The 21,763-nt window shown below is 48.1% G+C and overlaps 1 protein-coding gene across 1 annotated transcript in view; it reads right to left on the bottom strand.

Annotated features, from left to right (window-relative positions):
- Positions 1–21,763, bottom strand: part of lrba (LPS responsive beige-like anchor protein) — a 195,403-nt gene that overhangs the window by 1,407 nt on the left and 172,233 nt on the right. The window contains exons 49-56 of the mRNA XM_036516523.1: positions 19,931–20,020; positions 15,765–15,942; positions 14,805–14,870; positions 12,551–12,706; positions 10,884–11,051; positions 5,127–5,228; positions 4,822–5,018; positions 222–373 (exon numbers count right to left, since the gene is read on the bottom strand). Of these exons, the coding sequence (XP_036372416.1) occupies positions 222–373; positions 4,822–5,018; positions 5,127–5,228; positions 10,884–11,051; positions 12,551–12,706; positions 14,805–14,870; positions 15,765–15,942; positions 19,931–20,020 (1,109 nt within the window). The remainder of the gene's footprint in view (positions 1–221; positions 374–4,821; positions 5,019–5,126; positions 5,229–10,883; positions 11,052–12,550; positions 12,707–14,804; positions 14,871–15,764; positions 15,943–19,930; positions 20,021–21,763) is intronic.

The following is a 21,763-nucleotide window of genomic DNA, read 5'->3' as shown; positions in this document are numbered from 1 at the left end:
CTTCAGAGAGAATGGTGATGCCGTCTGTCAGTGTCGCAACCCTGTCCTCTTTCCTGACCACCACCATAAAAGATGTCTCCACGGGTTTTGCCAGGAGCAAGATTAATTAACAAAATCAACCTAATGAATCAAACATCCTTACAGAATCTATGGTATCATCATTCATCATTCCTTAAACTTTATCCACAGCTGACAGGAGGCCGTGGGGCTGCGGCTCTTACCGTTGATCATGTGACATGGCCATGGATCTGATCCCTGCGTCACAGCCTGGGTAGGTGAAGAGCTGTTTGAGGTCATGGACCTGCCAGACGGACAGCACTCCCCCGTCACCCCCAGCCAGCAAGTACTGTCCATCGCGGCTTAGCAGCATGGCCTGTGGGGGGGACAATCAACACTGGCACATTAACACTCCGCAATCAAACACCGACACACTAACGTTCCGCAATCAACACTGACACCTGAATGATCTCACAATCAACACAATTTAAAAGTTGTACAATAAACATACTTTTAACATCACTACGATAGACACTCTTAGAAGGTCCAGTGTTGAAGTCTTTGACATTTGAGGAGAACAGGTACAATTCACTTGGAAGAGTGTAGCAACACTGCTCTTTGATTAAACTAAGGCACATAACACAACTGTCTGCTTGAGAGTGATTGAGTCCTAGCTAAATGATGTGTGCATTCGTGCGTGTGTGTGTGTGTGTGTGGAGGGGGTGGGTTAAAAATAATGCGACAATGGCGGCCCCCCGCTGACAGACACTCTGAAGAGGCAGATTTATCCTGCCCATCTGGTTTTCCGAAGCTCATGAGGACCAGGTTACAGCTTAAGGGCTCCCCAGGGCTGCTGGGATGATATACCATGCCAAACATGTGCGAGTGTTTTAACACACACAGCACCGATGGATTACACACACTTTGCACGTGGTACTGATGAAAACGACTGACATGACTTATGCTGGCACGATGATTTTGTGAGCGTCATTAGTGATGTTAATTAGAGCCAGCCTTCCCTCTGGGAACTGAATAGGATAGAACTGGAGAGGAAACTCCGGCGGGATCCGAGAGAGTGACCTGAATTATTCATTCAAACTTTATGTCGTTCTGAAAAACAGCATTAACGCAAAGCAGTCATAAGTGTTCAGGTGCTTTGAACTGTCAGAAATGCTCATTTGTGATCAAATCACAGTAGGTGATTGATTTCTGAACACCATGTTAACAGTACCATTTATTACATTACACTCACTAATGAGATGATAAAAATGAAATGGTAAATAACTCCAATCAGAAAAGAAAAACAATAACGCAGCCTAAACCCACCCTAACAAAGCAAATTTTAATGGAGCCCATATTACAGGGCTCACTTATCCCTGTATCACAATTCACAGGGAAGCAAGATGCATTTAGCGTGCGAGTGTTTATAGTATCAGATGGCCCTGTGCTTTCAGCTGCTGCCCTTCATGGGTCTATTGTAGTCTCCAGCTCATTTTCCACGGCTGACCCGCACAGTCACTGCCAACACCACAACATACTAATCTTCAGAATCTCTCTGTTGGATCATATTCCAGGAACACTTACACTGCTCCGTACCCCGTGGAGCTAATCCAGTTTATGGATATTCTGCTTCGACATAGCCAGATTTTATTGAATACCTTTGCAATTCCATTTTGTGTTTAACCAGCAAGTGTTCCGTTTCTTTTATTCTGTAAGAGGATACCCTGACCAATGAAAAGAACAAATGAAAGCAATCGCTTGAGGTGAGTGAGGGACATGGCTGTATTTCCCATCCCACCCACACTGAATGCTCTGCTTCCAACCCAATCCCGACCTGAAGCTCATTTGATACTGTTGGTCACCTATGACTTTTTCATTATATTTGTACATGTGACGTCTCAAAGGGATAAGAGGTGCACTATAGCATAATGCAAAGATGGCCCTATTCCTGCATATCACAGACTGCATCTCTGCTTTTTTTACTGTCGATGATAATGAAATATGCATTATGGCCCTCCTGCTGGTTTAGATTCTTGTGGAATACTTCTACGTTCACATACACTGAATTCTTAGCACGTATCAATTTTAAGAGCATCCATTGCGCAATACACAACTCTCAGCATGAGTCAAACTTGGTCTCAGTTTCAGCAGTTCCCACAACCTCACAGCAGCAGTAAGCACCTATCCTCTCCCTCTCCCTCCATTCCTCTCTCCATGTCTCTCCCTCCCTCCCTCTCTCCTTCTCCCCCCCTCCCCCTGTACCTCTCCCTGTCTCTCCCTCTGTCCCTCTCTCCTTCTCCCCCCCCTCCCCCTGTACCTCTCCCTGTCTCTCCCTCCCTCCCTCTCCCCTGGGTGAGTGTCCTGCTGCACTCTGTTCAGTCCTTCACTGTTGAAGCTATAAAACACACAGCCTCGTTCCGTCGGGCCCGGCGGGGAGCTGGAAACCTGGCACAGAACCGGGCCCGGGCCCAGGCGGGAGGGCGCGGCTCCGCCCGTAAATCAGCACCAGGAGGGCCTAACGAGACGGAGCGCTCCGGAAACGGCAACATGGCCGCGGCGGCTCCGGTGTCTGAGGGATGGCTCTGATGTTAAGCGCCGGTCCGAGCGGGGGTGCCTGCTCAGATCAGGGGTGCTTTTCATTCTCCCCGTTTCCTAATCCCCCCGAGGTGCTTTTTTGTGGCTTTCCCTCGTCTGGCAGAGACAGAGGTCAAATTTATGGTGCCATTAATCCAACCCATTACATACACGCAGACACACAAAATCTGTAAAAATGGTTACTTTCATTGAAACAGATCTGTGTGCTATGTAATCCATCAGCCTCAGTCCAAGTTTCCAAATGAATGTCCTGTCAGAAGAGCAGGGCAAAGGCTTTTTCCTCCTCTGAACCTCTCTTTTAAGCAGTGGAGCCATTAACACACACGCGTGTGAGAGAGTAACTGCAAATGGACACCGCGAGCCAGGGCAGACACCAACAGTATTTAATCTGGTGTCACACTGCGCACTGGGAATCCATGTGTGACATTCATTCTGATGCAGGCCACATAAAGCAACTGTGTCAGACTGCGGTGGGAGGGGTAGGCTGTGCTGCAAAGTATTTTCCATGGATGTTAATGCCGCCCCGAGTCTCTGACGTACTAGAGATTTAGGGCACTTTAAGGACCATGTAGGTGATGAACCGCAAACGGCTAACATCCAAGACCAGTGCGCCAGCGTTAAAAGACATCCCCAAGGTCTGTGTGTTAACAGCCTGCGGTACTGAGATGTAATTTTCCTCTGATTCAAATGAAGTCTTTCAGTATGTACTCAGTTGACTAGGAGTCATCAATGTCTGCAGGGCAACTCAACCCAGGCACTGGAGGGCCACAGCTCAACCCTGGACCTGGTATTGGTGTACTAACCCCTTCCAACACACACACACACACACACACACACACACACACACTCACTCCCCTCACCCCAGTATCCAACTAAATTGACTTGAACACCATCTTTTCTATTTCTCCTGAGGAGCACAAATACATATCTCAGGTATTTTTGTATTGCTGTAACATACCCTTATCATAACTCTTATTATAACTCTTATTATAACTAACCCAGCAATCACTCCTGTGTCATAATCACACATCCCATATATCACTCTCACTGTCCCTGCCCCTGTACGGCTGATTATTACCAAATGCAAAGGCTGCACAGACAGGACTTCCTCCTTTAGCCAGGGAACAGGCACTCTATAACCCTTTACAGGTGGGGGCCATACAAACACAGTCTTTGGGATTCTATTCCTGAAGGTCTACTGTTTTAAAAGGCTGGCTGAGGTCTCTCAGCAATTTCCAGGCAATGCTCCGCTATTCCGACCGTTACTGTAACCGATATTCTTACTTATTTGCTTAGAAAATACCCTTTTTCAAGGGGATTTTCCAAGGCTTAGAATTTCACAGTATGATCCGTTTATACAGCTGGACATTTCCTGAACAAATTCAGACTGTGTCTGATGGCAGTGCTACAGCTTAGATTCAAAGTAACTACCTTCTTCTTACGAGCTCAGAGCCCTGACCACTGTGCCACGCTGCTGCCCAATTAAGAGCCCTAATTAACCAATCAACAGGGCATGCGTTCTCTGGGGCCAGATGACTGTAAACGGGCTCCATCTGCCAGCGCTAGCCTGACATACTGAGATGAGAGATGCAGAACATGGTTTTCAGCTGCAAGGCTGAGGACCCTGAGGAACCCCTGACTGGCTGACCGGAACCCTCCCCCGCCAGTCCTGGTACAGCTGATGCCCAACACCGCCGAGCGGAGAGAGAGAGAGATCTCCTCTCCGTCTCCACCACGGCGTGAAATCCCGGCACTGCAGCCGGAGCGATGAAGCACAGAGGCGTACAGACAGAGAGCAGAGGGGGAAGCCCGAGGGGTTTCGGGCTGCGGCCTGGAGCGGGGCTCGGCAGGGCCGGCCGAAATACACTGCAGCGCCTGTTCCGCTTCTAACGGCTCATTACAGGGAGGCCTGACGTAAATCCGCCAGCGTGCAGACCCCACGTTCACAGCAGAGACGGACGGAGCCGTTCACCGCGCCTTCTCTTCCCGTTAACACGCAGACAGCCCTCTCTTCCCGTGTTACAGCTCCGCTGTGGGAACAGCGTCCGATTGAATGAGCCGTCAAGGCAACGGGATAAGGATAAAATAAGGAAGCAGGCTGAGCCAACCTGATACGGTATGCAAGAACAGGCTTTCCATATCAGCGTCACAGTGAACGTCATTTCCCAGGCTGATCATGTGACCCTAGAGGGACGGATCTGATAGGTGTGGAAAAGCAGGAGGACCCACCTTAATGCCGTCCCCCACCTCCATGTGGCCCAGGAGCTTGCCGTTGACGCTGAAGACGCAGAAGTGGCCCTTGTCGTAGTAGACCACGCAGTGGCCCTCCGTGGAGCACTGGATCAGCCTGGGCTTCTGGCAGCTCGCCGGGCCCTCGAGGGCCCGCAGGAGGTCCCCACTCATGGAGTGTATGAGGCACGACCCCTCTGAGAGAGGCAGGAGAAGTGCCATTAACATGCTGGCCTGTCGAACGAGGCGCCCCCAACACCGCACCCCTGCCGCTGCCTCCCTGACCCCTCCCTCCGGACACTCACCCCTGGAGCCGCTGATGACCAGGCCCAGCTCCGCACACACGCTGGCACAGGTCACCTCGCAGTCGTGACCCGTCAGGATGGCTCTGGGAGTCACAAACTCTGCTGGAGACAGGCATACATGCCACGTTCACAAATGCAGTACTTGTTCCGTAAATACCCACTAGAGGGCAACACATCCACACTTAAGAATACATTTTTCCTTGTCCTCACTTTTAACACTGGCAAAAGGCATCAAGATTGGATGTGTTTTTGTATTGCACTGAAGAAGTGTTGATCACAATTGAGCAAATAAAGTGGAAAAATACAATAAAAATAATACGCCAATATGCTGAAAAACAAATCCACACAGTGCTACCGTTTGGTATTACAAACAGAGAAGTGAAGTACAGTAGGTCAGATAATACCCCACTAAATTATCTTTTTTTTTACCTAAAAGCTGCAATTATATTTATTTTTGTATCATCTGTTCTATTTTTAAAAAGGACACTAAATTAATGAGCACTCTGGATGTGACACTGCTGCTTCAGCTGCAAGGCAACATTTCCTCTGCTTTTTAACTGTGAGAGCAGCAGAGCTGCTACCAACAGCTCATCTACCAACAATCTGAATTTAAAGTTCACACATTGCCCTCCACTAGAACAGAAACGCGCGCAGGAACAGAACAATCAGGCAGAAACGATGGGGGGAAAGCGAGACAAGTGCTCCCGGCAGGAGGGGCTCCGACACAGACTGACCCCAGCCTACTTATCTTCACCGCAGTCACCAGGGCTCACCCTCCTTCTCAATCATTCCGACTTCAAACCGAGAACGCCGCGGGAGAGGGGGGCGGGGGGAACGAGAGGGAGCCCCCCCCCCCGGCTGCCGGCCTGGAGGCTGGCTGATTGTAAAACCGTCCGAGGCCCGGCCTGAGCGCAGCTCTGGGATTATAACCCCCCCACCCGACACTGCTCTCTGGGGTGCGGCGGGCCGCTGGAAGCCTCCGGACCGATAATCGCTCTGTTTAACGGGGGAGCCCCCCCCGCACCTTTGATCTGGGGGAAAAGGTTAAAGTAAAACAACTTTCTCAGACCCTGCGGTGAGTTCATTAGGAGTTCGTTATCAGGCCGAGCTTGTTTTTACCGCGGGGCCTTGCTGTGCGCCAGGGGTCTAATCAAACTGGAGTTTAACTGGAGGAAATGGGCAGAAAGAGTGAGAGAGACAGTGTGATATACAGTATGGACAGAGAGGAGGATGGAACCAGGGAAGGAGTGAAATGGTATAGACATAAGTCACTAATCTCTAATAGCTGTGCGTTTTTCATTTTGAGTTCCTGTGCTTCACTTCCCATCATGTTTTTGGCAGCTGCACATTAGATCTGGTAGATTCTAGTATCGTATTGGTGGTTCATTTTGTTCAGTTCCATTGTAATTATGAAAATCAATGCAGAGTCTACTTTACATACGCCAAAGAGCTTTAAAAATCTCTCAAGGGACATACAAACAAGTATTCACTCCAAAAAGGACAAGTATTCAATACAGACCAAAGTGAGTTAAGAAGGAAGAAAAGTTAGCACAAGCACAAGTTATCAGGTTGCAGTCTTTGGAAATACTTTACGCAACCAAAGGACAGTACAGACTATTGCATCACATTAGGCCTACATTGTAAAAGCTCTTCCACTGTGCCGTACACCGACACATACGGCTACCTGGCTGTCTTTGCTTGGGTAGTGAACTTAAAATGTACAGATTTAATTACACTGACTGCTAAACATCGTCAATGTCAAAACTTTGACCTAAGTTTTACAGCTCCAGGGGTTAAGGAACCAAGCCAGACTCTACAGCAAAAGATCAATAAAACTGAAATACTGGTGTATCATCTAACCTTTTACTGTTCGCCAGCATTTGGTTCGCATAAAGGCAACATCTGAGTACAGTTTAATACCTTTGTATCCAGCAGCGAGCCTAAGCAATGAGACACTATGGCCACTATGACAGTATGGCCAGAAAAAAGCCACAGTGTTCTGTACTTAATTTATGATTAATGACAGCTTTCCAATGGCTGTCACCACATGCAGCTCAAGTCTCTCTGGATTGTAATGATAGAGTTGATCAAGTGACATACGTATAAGCAGAATTAGCAGAACTGTCCAGATATTACCAGTTCATTGTTACTCAAAAGATGGTGGAGCAGGTATGTCAATCTACTGCAGAGGAAATGAATGAAAGGCCATTCAGTGCCAAGTGTGCCAAGAGCTTGATCCTCATCCACTGCAGATTTCACCAAGATAGTTTTCAGAGCGCCAGGTTTAGAAATGATATTATTTATTGTCTTTTCCCCTTCAAGCCGGCCAAAGGTCAAGCAAAAGGAAAATAACCACTTTCACTAGAAAATTCCTATGGGTCTTTTTAAACTCAACCATCATGTATGGTACCTTGTCTGACTTGGCCTTTCTGTAAAAAAAAAAAAAAAAGTGTCTCATGCCCCTAATTCACATCTACTTTTAGTACTGCATGATTCATTGAAGGAACATTTGAAATGTGTTAAAATTCTTTTGATAGGTCCCAATAAGCCTTACAAAAATATATATGAAAACCACTTTGATTCCATTAATTTGGGATTCTTAGGAATTACAGTAGTAGACTTTGCATTGTTAATGTTGGCTCTGGACACACGATACCATTAAATATTTTGATAGTCCTTAACGGACCGACATTTCTCGACTTTTTCATGTTGTTGGGAGCAAAAAAATGTGACTATTTATATACACAGGGAATGAATTATGAAAAATATTCTAAGAGATGTCCTGGACTACACTGACATGAATGTGGCCCCAGCGCTGAATGCTGGGGACCCCTGCTTTAGGTCACATATAGTGTATTTGCAATGTGCTCAGCCTACCAGCATAATCCCACACTATAAAAATACTTTTCAGAAGGATATAGGATGGACAAACATAAAATCTGCCTTCATCTGACACATCCAATGAAAATCCAATAATCTTAAACATTTTTTTTTAACAGAACACTCCAGCAACACCTCAACAGTGGAGATTCCTGCCTGTCTGCTCTCTGTACCAACCAGAAGATGGCGCTGTAGTCTATGGAATCTGTCAGCATGCATTTTTTTTTTCCCCACACCTGATCGCCTGTATTGTACCAGCCATATTCACCCTGGCCAGCAGAGGGTGCTAGTAAGTGATCCCTGAGAAAGGGTGATGGGGTCTCATCAGCGTCAGAAGTAGACTACAAAAAGACTGCAAATCAGCTGGGATGAGGAAATTGCATCCTTTTCAGCTCAGGACAGCCGAGCAGAAGCTGGAAGCCCAACGGCCGCCACACCATCCTATGGCTTAAGGCATCAGGTTGTTACATCGTCCTGCTATTCTTAAAAGCTGAGGTGACGAGAATCCTAGAAGACGCGTTCCGCGCCGGAGTCGGCGACCTCGCTTTTCGACAGAACAAGTCGAATCGTTGATGTGCATCTCCCCAGCTGGGCTTTGCATGTACTGGAGGGGGTGATTTAATTCAGCCGTTAGGGTTTTTCTGATGCTGCCCATTCCACCCTCTGTGTGTCTGAGTATCTCATACAAATGGCTGCTTAATGTGACTAAATTAAATCCATTATGTTTGATATAAAAAGAGAAATCAATGTCCTAAAAAAATAATACTGGACTACAGGCACAGAAAAAGTACTAACGAAATTATACTGCATACAATTCTTCAAAATTGTACATATATATTTTTAAAACACATACCAAAGCATTTTTTATTAACTCATATTTGGTATATTGTTCCTTATACAACAATACACATTGGTAAACTATAATTACCAGAGCGTTGGTAGCAGCAGCTGTAGTCTGTCTGCATACAGTCCAGAGTAATAATGGAGTAATGACTGCATAATTTTATAAATGAATGAAATAAATGCCAGAAATATTCATATGACATTACCCATTCTACAGACACACACCACAATCATTACTAGCATGAATGCTGAACTTTAAATGAATCTCTTTCTATGATGATATAAACCATTCAAGCACTCAAACCACTTTGGCCTTGTTTAGTTTTTAGTATTTAATCCTGAAGTGTTGTTTCTGTATCCAGAAAATCCTTACCAAAACCAATATATTTCTCTTTACATTTCAATTACATTTCTTTAAGTTTCAATGCTTTTTATGGAGCTTATAATTAACTACAATTACAGGAAGTTAAATCATGCTTAAATGTAAGTAAATATAATAAATCAGATGAAGTCATCACAAATGCATGACATCAGTGAAAATTCAAGCCAATGCTACCTAATAGCTATACTAAAAAAAAATCAGAAGCAGCTGATCTAAAACTGTGATCTGTCTGTGTGTGTGTATGTGTGTGTGTGTATTATTCTCAATTTTATATTTTTGTCAATTTCTAATAAAGGCATTTGGAAAACATCTATAACTATCCATATATTACCTTAAACTTAAAAAAAGACAATTTAACTCCAGTTAAAATTTTAAAAAGTAAATTCATTAGAAATCATGCAATGACATTTGCACATTATCAGCAAAGGAGAATCTGGAGTGCAGAATGCATCATGAATAAAACTGTGATTTGTCATATATTGTAGTACATCTGTAAAAGCACATTAAAATTGTGTCGTGCCTAAGCCAGCCAAATTAGCGCAGAGGACGCAAGCTGCAGCATACTGTGTCTTTTGCTCTTTGATCATGTTCACAACCATATGTTCAGGGCAGACCTTAACATTATTCACTTTTACTGAGCGCTCTGCCCTGTTTTCAGATGAATTACCATCACAGAACCTGAGGCACATTTACTACCTGTGACCTTCAATTCCACACACACACACACACACACACACACGCGCGCAAGCACACACTTTCTCTCCCTCCTTCCTCACTCACTCTCTCACACACACACACACACACACACACATGCAAGCACACATTTTCTCTTCCTCCTTCCTCACTCTCACACACACACACACACACAGTCTTCCTCTCTCCCCCTCACACACACACACACACACACACACACACACACACACACACAGACACACACACACAAATGCACACCCACTTTCTCTCCCCCCACTCACTCTCTCTCTTTCTCACACACACCGATTTATTGTGAGATGTTACTCTGAAACAGGATCTGTTTGGAAGAGGCCTGATGTGGTCACATGAAGCAAGTAGTTACTGAGAGTGAGCTGTAAATCACCGGGCTTGGCCTGTCTGTCTGAGAGGGGCTGAGTACCTGCGGTAATGCAAAGCCCCCAGTACCCTGCACTGAACTGAGCCCTGTCTGTGTGACACGGGGAGACCCGCACACAGCCGCTGTCCTCATACGCCCCTGCAGCATCCGCGCCCAACTCCCTGTGAGGCCTTCTGCCCCAAACTGCCCCACTAGGTTTCTTACTTCTCACTTCTGCCCCAAACTGCCCCACTAGGTTTCTTACTTCCCACTTCTGCCCCAAACTGCCCCACTAGGTTTCTTACTTCCCACTTCTGCTTTAGCTGCCCCATACTCCGTTACTTACTTAACACTTCTGCCTCAAACTGCAAGATGCTCAGTTACTCATTGCTCCATACTGCCACATCCTTGGTTACTTGGTTATTCATTTCTGCCCAAAATTGGCCCATATTCACTTACTCAGCTACTCACTTCTATTCCAAACTGCCCCATACTCACTTATTGACTTCCCACTTCCGCCCCAAGCTACCCTATACTCAGTTACTCATGTCTGTCCCACAATGCCCCATACTTAGGTACTTACGCCCCACGCTTTCGCCGATGCTGCAGTTCTTGCCATTCCAGTACCAGAGCAGCAGGGTGGTGTCCCGGGACCCCGAGAGGACATAGCAGTCCCCCCCGATGTAGGACTCCGACCGGGCCAGGCATGTCACCACGTCCCAGTGGCCAAACACAATCTGGGTCAGCTTCCCTGGAGCAGGACAGGGGAGCACAAGAGGCCAGACGTGTTCTTTGTCAAACATTTCCACAGCGTTTTAACCGAATACCAAAAAAAGGCCGCCGTCTTAATCACAGCTCAAGTCAGGTGGAAAAGAGAGCCGTGGAACAATGCTCATTAGCTATTCAGAGCATTTAAATCAAAAGGGGAAAACAGAAGACCAGCTACAGTTTCGGGAACAAAACAGCAATTACATCATGTTGGAAGAATTGCAATCAACTGCCCGAGCGGCTCTCCTTCCTCGGCCTTCCTTTATTAGTCACTTTTTTTTGCGGGCCTAATTTCCCTCAGATGCAACGTCGGCCTGTCCAAGCGGAGCAGGAACAGCTGCAGGCAGGGCTGAACGACAACGTGAACTCTGCTCAAAGGTGACACTATAACAACAGTAATTACAACTCATCAGCTCTTTGTAACTACAACAGAGAGCTTTTTAATATACATATGAACTTAAGAGTACACGCTACCCAGACAACACATTTTGCGGCCCAGCGCTCAAATTCGCAAATATAATGAGACAATTTAGGACACTTTTAAACCTTGGCGCATGGTCAAAAAGGGAATATTAACTGGCCGCATGACCAGAGGAGAGCTGAGCATGAATTATTCACCCTGCTCTGGCAACACTGTGCATACTGTGAGGCCAATGAATATGTTTTCATATTTTATTCTGTTATGTACGCATAAGTACAGCAACACAATCTCATGCACACACAAAGCACACCTGAAATGAACTGAGAAAAAGCGAGACAGTTCACTGCCCTCTGAAATTTAGCACAGATCCCTACTGGTATGCAGTGACGCAGTGTTACTGTCAGTGGAGCAGACGCAGTTATACTGTGTTACCTGAGTCAGTGGAGCAGACGCAGTGACGCTGTGTTACCCGAGTCAGTGGAGCAGACACAGTTATACTGTGTTACCTGAGTCAGTGGAGCAGACGTAGTGACACTGTGTTACCTGAGTCAGTGGAGCAGATGCAGTGACACTGTGCTACCTGTGTCAGTGGAGCAGACGCAGTTATACTGTGTTACCTGAGTCAGTGGAGCAGACGCAGTGACACTGTGTTACCTGTGTCAGTGGAGCAGACGCAGTGACACTGTGTTACCTGTGTCAGTGGAGCAGACGCAGTTATACTGTGTTACCTGAGTCAGTGGAGCAGACGCAGTGACACTGTGTTACCTGTGTCAGTGGAGCAGACGCAGTTATACTGTGTTACCCGAGTCAGTGGAGCAGACGTAGTGACACTGTGTTACCTGTGTCAGTGGAGCAGACGCAGTGACGCTGTGTTACCTGAGTCAGTGGAGCAGACGCAGTTATACTGTGTTACCCGAGTCAGTGGAGCAGACGTAGTGACACTGTGTTACCTGAGTCAGTGGAGCAGACACAGTGACGCTGTGTTACCTGTGTCAGTGGAGCAGATGCAGTGACGCTGTGTTACCTGAGTCAGTGGAGCAGACGCAGTGACGCTGTGTTACCTGAGTCAGTGGAGTAGACGCGGAAGCTCTTGTCCCAGAAGCCGCACAGCAGGATGTAGCGGTTGTCGGCGGTGATGATGAAGCACTGAGAGTGGACCTGCAGGCTCTGGTCCAGCAGGTCGGTCACCTGCCTGCGCTGAGAGCCCGCATTGCTGGCTGTGAGGGACACAGACACCACGCTGACCACCGCAGGGCATGCGTTCCAAAGGGCCATACACAGTAACCGGTGTGTGCGTGATACAACGGAAAACCTCCCCTGGGCTTTCATTATTATTATGGAAAATTTCCACATCTGAATAATAATCAGGATTTTTTCCAGCACAAGATTCTGCCTAATGCTAGCCCGTCAGTAGATATTCCTTTCAGCAGATATTCTTTTCAGCTGAGGAATTTTGAAAGTAACAAGCACAGAGTGTGAGAAGAAGCGCTTCGAGGGGGAAACAAAGACAGCACACTCACACTCAGTGCGAGCACAGAGTGTAAATTACTCTAAGCCTTAAACTGAGCAGCACGCATGTGGGGAGTGAGGGTCTGGGAGAAGAGGCTCTCAGCTGAAAGTGTGTGATGTTTTGGAGGGTAGAGGGAAGATGTGGAGAGGACCCCCCCCCCCCACCTCTCAGGAGACCAGGTGTGGGGCCGGAGGGCCACGAGACACAGACCAGCACCTCATCCTGGCGAATATTTCAACCAATTATCAACATTTCACTGGCCACGGCTGCCCGGCCAGTCAAACTGAATTTACAGTGTTTAAATTACCCTTCCCGCGGAATGCCAGTAACATAAATACATATATCAAGCTTTTTCAGAAAGAAAGGATTCCCACACACGCACACGCACAGACATCCACATCCACATGATATACGGCCTGAGAAATTTTCAGGGAAGACAGATCATTGTCCTTCCGCAGTGGCTGCTACTATCAAGATGGCTGGTCTCACGCAGCCCAGTGGCACTGAGCTACATACCGGAACAGAGATAAAGTAGGTCATCTGAGGGTTTTTCTGTACTTCTGTATGAAACTTCTGCGCTCATGTCTGAGGCATGGACACAGTGGCATCACTCTGCCACTCTCTGTCTGAAGAGAGGCCACCATGGCCCTGATCCATGAGCTTTAAACTCTCCCACATCTGCATTTGAGATTTACTATCCAGGTATCAACAAGTACTCCATGTTTGAAACTGCTATACAATTCATACTGTTTTATATTTCATACTGAGTTCCTCCTTAAAAACAGATACAAAACATTTCATCGTGTATTCTAACTCATATTTGTGTTGTGCTCTACCTCACTTGCAAGTCGCTTTGGATAAAAGTATCTGCCAAATGAATAAATGTAATGTAAACGTATTTAACGGCAGACATAAAAAGAGTGAATGACATTTCTGTAAGTTACCATTACTTCACTACCTAACCACCATCTAAGAATGGTAATAAAAAACAACCACTATGGAAGTAAAAAGGTATGTGTGACGTAAAAAGACAACTTCTAGCCAGCGGGTGAAGCCTATATACACTTGAAACTGGCTGTCTGAAAGAAAGAAGCAGGACTCCATCAAAGGGGAGAGGACGGGGTGAGCTGACACCCGTTTCATTATTGGGCTGGGGACAGCCATTATTTCATGGAATGCGGAGACTCTCTGCATCCCACCAGCGGCTGCGCATCACTGCGCAGCCATTCATCACTGCGCATAGCTGCGCATCCATACATCACTGCGCACACCCCCCCCAACACCTCTCCTGCTCATCAGCCGGCCTGAGTGATGGCGCCGGGACCCGGCACTGTCCTGACAGCGCACATTCTTAATCGGACATTATTGTGGCATTCATATTCATTCCCTGTGACACGCTCCCCGGGCGGGGGAGGCGCCGGGACGCCGCCGCAAACACAGCTCATTGCATTCCAATTTGCATGCAAATGCCTCGGGCAGAGCGCTCATCCCAGGGCCGCCGTGACAGAGAGGATGCATCACACAGAAAGAAAGAACAGGGACAGACTGGTCATACAGAGAGAGAGAGAGACCAGGGAAAGACCCATCACACAGTAAGAGAGAGCAGTGATATGCTTATCATGCAGTCAGAGAGTGCAGTGATGGACCAATCACACAGTAAGAGAGTGCAGTGATGGACCAATCACACAGTAAGAGAGAGCAGTGATGGACCAATCACACAGTAAGAGAGAGCAGTGATATACCTCTCACACAGTCAGAGAGACCAGTGACAGACTAATCACACAGCAGAGAGGGCAATGACATACCTAGGAGGGGATCAATCTCCACAGGTAACTGGTACTGTTGATCCTGGACAGTTGAACCTTGATATCCTATAACAGGGGAGACAGACAGACTTGATAAAGGGTCACATGACTACTGTATTAAGTCATACACTATGTACCACCCACAAGCATTCTGAATTACAGTGTGCACAACCAGTACTGTATCAGACTGAGTGGGATACTACACTAAGAAAGTTACAGGAAAACAGAAAGAATGATGCTCTATGCTCCTCTGCTCCCACCTGTGCTACAAGACTGCCTCCTCTGCTGTGAGTCCTGAATACTCTTCCCCCCCACACTAGCACTGATGTTTAATAAACAATACAACACCACTGTGATGTATTAAAGTAGACACGAAACCTAACCCTCCCTGTGGACATGTCACATTTGATACCACACTCAAGGGAGAATACATTTCAACTGCCATTCCACTCAATTTCTTACAAAATAAGATAAATTGTCTCTAACTTAGATAAAAGACAAACCAGTACCAAATGCTCCAGTGTTTGAACTTTGAGAATAATGTTGTTCAGAAAATATTTTCACTGAAAATTAAATCAGGATAGTGCCACTGTAACCACTAAATTATAGTTTATCTCCACAGAGGCACACAGAGCAGGACCCAAAGCTGCTAGGTGCTGGAGAAAAGACTCATTTGTGTCCAAAACTTTGTAAAATCAATTCATTAATAAGTGAAAAGACAGGGCATAGTCTCCAGCGAGTGGAATGGTGACACTCCAGGTGTTTACTAAATCATTTATAGAAATGACAAATTTCTCAATCCATTCCGTCCTGTTGACTCAACATTGCTCACTCTTCCACAGTAGCTATACCATGACATGATCACAGAGTGAGAGACCTGGAAGAGCATGTCGTGAAACCAGTTTGGACCGCATTTCCCACAATGCACCTGTCACGGGCACTGCAGTGCACTGTCCCTACCTCCCAGGCCGTGCCACTTGTTGACAGCGAAGAGGCGGTTGGCGGTGACGGTGATGACAGCAGGGGTAGCCAGGCCGGGCTGCGTGTTGGCGGACACGTGGGCCACCGGGGAGTTGGAGGGGAACTTGAGCACCATGATAACGTCTTGCTGCAACTGCTCGCTGAACATGAGCGGCGTCTGCAGGAGGAGACACTGTTCAAGGCCAACGGCACACACCCACACACCGACACAGAGAGAGAGAGAGAGACAGGCAGGGGGAAGAGAGAGGTTAGGAGGCCAGCAGAGAGAGTAGAGCGCAGAGTATAGCACAGAGAGTATCTCAGGATATGGCATAGAGAGTAAAGCGCAGTGTATAGCACAGAGAATATACTGCATAGAGTACAATGCAGAATTCAATGCAGAAAGCAGAACAGAGAATGCAGCACAGAGAGCAGAATAAAGCACAGAGCTTAGAGCACACCGTATCGCGAGTACAGAACAGAGAACAAAACATACAGAAAACATTACATGCCTCTATATGCCTTCTACATCAATGGTCAATTTAGATGGTAGTATGCCTACTGCATGATAAACCTGCATTATAACACTGAGCCCTGTCTGCAGTCAGGAGGGTAATAACACACAGCACACTGCATTATAACACTGAGCCCTGTCTGCAGTCAGGAGGGTAATAACACACAGCACACTGCATTATAACACACAGCCCTGTCTGCAGTCAGGAGGGTAATAACACACAGCACACTGCATTATAACACACAGCCCTGTCTGCAGTCAGGAGGGTAATAACACACAGCACACTGCATTATAACACACAGCCCTGTCTGCAGTCAGGAGGGTAATAACACACAGCACACTGCATTATAACACACAGCCCTGTCTGCAGTCAGGAGGGTAATAACACACAGCACACTGCATTATAACACTGATCCCTGTCTGCAGTCAGGAGGGTAATAACACATAGCACACTGCATTATAACACTGAGCCCTGTGGGTGTGAGGAAGAGGAATTCATTCAAATTCCACTGCCCAGATGGTGGTAACAGCCTGAGTTAGGCAGTATGTGTGCAGGACAGGAAGGAGAGGGTGGCAGTGCACAGCTCAGGGGGTGACAGTAGTTACACTGAATCAGGTTCACTGCACAGACCCAGAAACTACAAAGGCTTTCAGAAGGGGAGCACAATCATGCCTTGGTTACTAAACTGCTGTGCAATGCCATACAATTGATTTCTCATTGTAGAGAAATAATTACTTAAAGGAAAACTTCACCCTGATTAAGAACAAATTTCATGTTTCACTGGAGGGAACACAAATACATGCAGGTGATACTGATAAGTGAAAATTGTACATCACACCAGTAGGTCAAAACCACAGCAATAAGTGTGTGTGTGTGAATGTGTGTGTGCGTGTGTGCGTGTGTGCATGTGTGTGTGTGTGTGTGTGTGTGTGTGTGTGTGTGTGTGTGTGAATGTGTGTGTGTGTGTGTGTGTGTGAATGTGTGTGTGTGTGTGTGTGTGTGTGTGTGTGTGTGTGAACGCGTGTTTGTGCACAGTACGTGTGCGTGTGTGTGCAGAGCCAGTGAAATCAGGGCCTAATCCATCCCAAACCCTGCCGTGGTGAAAGGTGTCAGTAATGCCTCATCTAACCTGGCCCCAGTTACAGGCAGAGCCGTGAGGGCCGCACACCCCGGCGAAGCTAATTGCTCCACCTGCACCAAATTACTGTCCTCACGCCACACAGCGCGCGACACACCGCTAATCAGCTGCCCGCCCCGCCAGCACACTGCCCGTTACACTGAGGCGTCAGGTAAATTAGAAACAGGACCGGCTCTTCAGAGACACTGCGCAGCGATGGCCCAGTCTTATCACTCACTGAGACTACCAGCCCGAGCCCACTCACAGCCAAGGGTGCATGCCAGCACATCCCCTAGGAGACACAGAAACTACAGAACTCCAATGTGCTGTTAACTCCGCTGTGTTTTTCAACTGCCTGTCTGTGTGGAAACTTTCTGCAGTGCTATCTCAGTGTGTATCACTTTTACCCATATGATTTGAGCAGAGTGAATCATTACAGAAGGCATTCTAAAATGCCTGTTGAGGCCAGTAGGTTAACGATGAGCACACTAATCCAGGCGCTGTAACACGTGGGAGGCCAATGTGGGTCAACGGTCAGTATCCCACGGATGGATCAGAGACCCCGATACACATCCTCCGATACTGTGTGCTGTACCAGACAGTTCATTAAGTCTAGTTAAATGTGAAATATATTACTGCTCCCTGCAGTGTTGGCATTCCCAGTGACAGTAACATTTACCTTAAATAATTTTAACGCAGGGGTTTCATTGACTTTCTGCAACTATATTTAGATCTATGAGGAGAATATCTGTGAGAACAGAACAAACATGTGCTTAATGTCAGACACACATTGTGGCAAATCCCTACATTTGACAGGTTACCAGCTCCTCTGACAATGTCATTACCAGCAGCAGGAGAGGATGCCAGGGGCTGGCTGACTGCTGACACAGGACAAGGGGAAGGGGGAGAGAGAGACGAGAGTGAAAACGAGGGAGAGAAGACGGTGAAAGGGAGAGAGCGAAGGGAGGCAGAGGAAAAGAGAGACACAGAGCGAGTGAGGAGGAGAGAGACAGTGAGGGAGGGAGAGAGAGGAAGAGAGACGCTGAGGTAAAAGGAATGGGAAGGGAAGCTCATCTGCTTCTGGTTTGTTGTACTGGGAAAGGCCTGAGAACATCCTGGAGCCCTGTCAGATCCTAAAGTCACACCTGCCCCGGCTGCACAGAGAGGCCCATTAAATGCAGGACACCTTCAGGCACCTGAAAAGGAACACATACTTTGCAGGCTGCCACGGTTACACTGGGCCCCTTATTCACTCTGTTCTCTCACCTCTCCCTTCCTAGTCCAGGAACATGTCGCTTCATTTTCTGTTCCATAACATTTCTAATGATCATGTCTACTGTGCTTTGATGAAAAGACACCTTCTGAATGGGAGTTCTGTAAATATGGGCATGTTAACTGCTTATTTCATTAAGTCATCAGAGGTGCAGTGAGAGGTTGTTAGTGTAAGAAACTCTAACCCCACATGAATGTACTTTTGTTTGACTTCGCAGAAGGCCCGTAATGGGTGTGTTTGGTAAACAGGGCCTCTCAGTGCGAGAGGGCCCAGCTGACCCGGGCTGACCCGGGCTGACCCAGGTTGTTGTTGCGGAGCGGCTCCGGGGACAGACGTCAGCTGTCAGCGCCGCTGAGCCACCGCGCTAATAGGGACCGGGCCCGTCTCTCACAGCCCCTCCCTCGCCAGCGCCGCGCTCCAGTTAAAAGCCTGTCACCTTTCCCCCATTGTTCCCAGCGGCCCGCCTCCGCTCAGGTGCAGGCTGGGAGTTTGGCCCTTTTCCCAGCGCTAATCCACCCCTCCGCTCTCCCAGGATCGAGGAGGAGAGAGAGAGGGTAAAAATAAGAGTTTGTTCCCAGCACTGGGATGGGGGTAGGAGGAGGAGGAGGAGGAGGAGGAGAAGGGAGGGAGGGGGGAATTCGAGGAAAAAAAATCTTGCCTAATGTGAAGCACAGTGCGGAGTCATCAAAACAGAGCAGCAGCCAGACCCAGAGACTCGCTACAGCTGCTCCGGAATCCACTGCTGCTGTGGATATAAGGCCTGATGCTGGTGTTTGCAGTGGTGCAGGGAGAGGCTCAAGGGCACTGTGTGTGTGTGTGTGCGCGTGTGTGCGCATATGTGTGTGTGTGTGTGCATATGTGTGTGTGTGTGTGCGCGTGTGTGTGTGTGCATATGTGTGTGTGTGTGTGTGTGTTAGTGTGAGAGAGAGTGAGAGTATGTATATGTGTGTGTGTGTGTGTGAGAGACAGACTGAGAGCATTTATGTGTGTGCGTGTGTGTGTGCGCGTGTGTGTGCATGTGTGTGTGCATATGTGCGTGTGTGTGTGTGTGTGTGTGTGTATGTAAGTGTGAGAGAGAGAGTGAGAGTATGTATATGTGTGTGTGTGTGTGAGAGACAGACTGAGAGCATTTATGTGTGTGCGTGTGTGTGTGTATGTGTATGTGTGTGCGCGTGCGTGTGTGTGTGCGTGTGCGCGTGCTTGTGTGTGCACGTGTGTGCGTGTGGGTAGTAGGTTCTCCCCACCATGTGACATTACTCACCACCTGCATGGCGGAGCTCCGTGGGGGGTGGGGCTCAATCAGCAGCTGACACGGCGTCTGCCCACAGCTTTGGATCTGAGCTTCTATGGCCTGGTGGAGAGCAAGGCAGGAATACTCATTAGCAGGGCCTAATTATGACAAAAACGACTGTTACTATCACTCTGAAACCCTGCCACATAAGCACTACAATCAGCCTATGGGTAAAGGTATAGTGTCAATATTTGTGTATGCCTCTGTGTGTGTGTGTGTGTGTGTGTGTGTGTGTGTGTGTGTGAGAGAGATGGAGGAAAGAGAGAGTCTTGGTAGTGTACGTGAGAGTGCGTTCCTTCGCTCACTGATTTTGCAGAGATTGGCAGGGGCCCTGAGTATGAGGTCATCACGCAGGACTGCGAGTGGTATTTCCATGAGAAATGCTGTTAAATACCCCTCTCTCGATGGTCTGAAACTAAACAGAGACGTCCCGCTGCAGTCGCAGCGCTGGCTGCCAGCAGGCCTTCCTGCGTTTGTCAGAGATCCCACAGAAAAGAAAACTAATCTCCGAGAGGTATGCTGAAACGTCCCAGGCCAGACAGCAGGCCCCCGTCCGCGCGGCCGTGTGAGCGTCAGGAGACGCGGGGATCTCTCTGGCCCTCTGGGCTTTGATCCCGATCACTCCCAGCTGCTGGGAGCTGTGCCCCCTCTTCCCTTCTCCTTTCTCACATTCACACACACACACACACACACACACACACACACAAAGTCTCGCTGCACACAGTGTGTGCGTTCACCTGGGACCTCATTATGTGTTGGCGTGGAATCGCAAAACATCCGCATATAACTGGAAGTTGCATTTTCAAAGCATTTTTGCGTCAGAAAAAGCTTGTTAACACTGTCCATTGCCTGCGATATACAAGAGCAAGTAAAGGTGCTTATTCATTTCTGAAGATTTCTTTCTTCTGTTACTCAGTTTAGGACGTTAAATTCCATAACGACTTCCTGTAACTTTTCAAATTACTGACATTCCAAGTTGATATTTGAAATATTTATGACCCTAACATTTTAAAGACAGACCGCCGGTATAGTGGCCAGTGGCACAGTGCTTTCTGTGAGTGAAACCTGTGTGCCAGCGCTGAGAACAGGGTCACAGTGGCTCACTGTCCCATGGGCTTCGGACTGTTTGCTGAGGCTCAACCAATCTGGATTTTATTCCGACCTGACATTTATCACAACATGGTATGCAGTGCGTGGCACCTCCTGTTAAAATGGGAGACACAGGGGACTGTGTGTGAAGGAGGCGAGGGGAGCTGTGTTCTTTGGCCTCCGTCGCTACGGAGGAGAGCTCTTATTAAGCCCAATTTAGTTTTTGGGGGAAGGGGTAAGACAGGAAGCAATCACCGTCTGTGAAAACAGCGCTCGGTCTGCGAGCGAGCCCTAATCTGCTGTGAAACATTCCAAACGCCCGAGCGGAGGGTCCGCGAGGCCGCGGAGACGGTCTCTGGGGCGGCCCCGCCGCCGCGGTCGCCCCGCCCGCCCCGCCCGCCCCGCCCGCTACACAAACCCAGCTGCCTGCGTGACACAAAGCAGCCCAGCGCCGCGGACAGGCCCGACAGAGAGCCCCGTCGCTCAGTGCCACGTGCCCCGGGACGGGCCCGACAGAGAGCCCCGTCGCTCAGTGCCACGTGCCCCGGGACGGGCCCGACAGAGAGCCCCGTCGCTCAGTGCCACGTGCCCCGGGACGGGCCCGACAGAGAGCCCCGTCGCTCAGTGCCACGTGCCCCGGGACGGGCCCGACAGAGAGCCCCGTCGCTCAGTGCCACGTGCCCCGGGACGGGCCCGACAGAGAGCCCCGTCGCT

This window comes from Megalops cyprinoides, chromosome 22, assembly GCF_013368585.1.
Source record: "Megalops cyprinoides isolate fMegCyp1 chromosome 22, fMegCyp1.pri, whole genome shotgun sequence".
In the NCBI taxonomy this organism is placed as follows: Eukaryota; Metazoa; Chordata; class Actinopteri; order Elopiformes; family Megalopidae; genus Megalops; species Megalops cyprinoides.
Note: the sequence above shows the minus strand (reverse complement) of the source record. Positions and strands in the feature narration are given on the sequence as shown.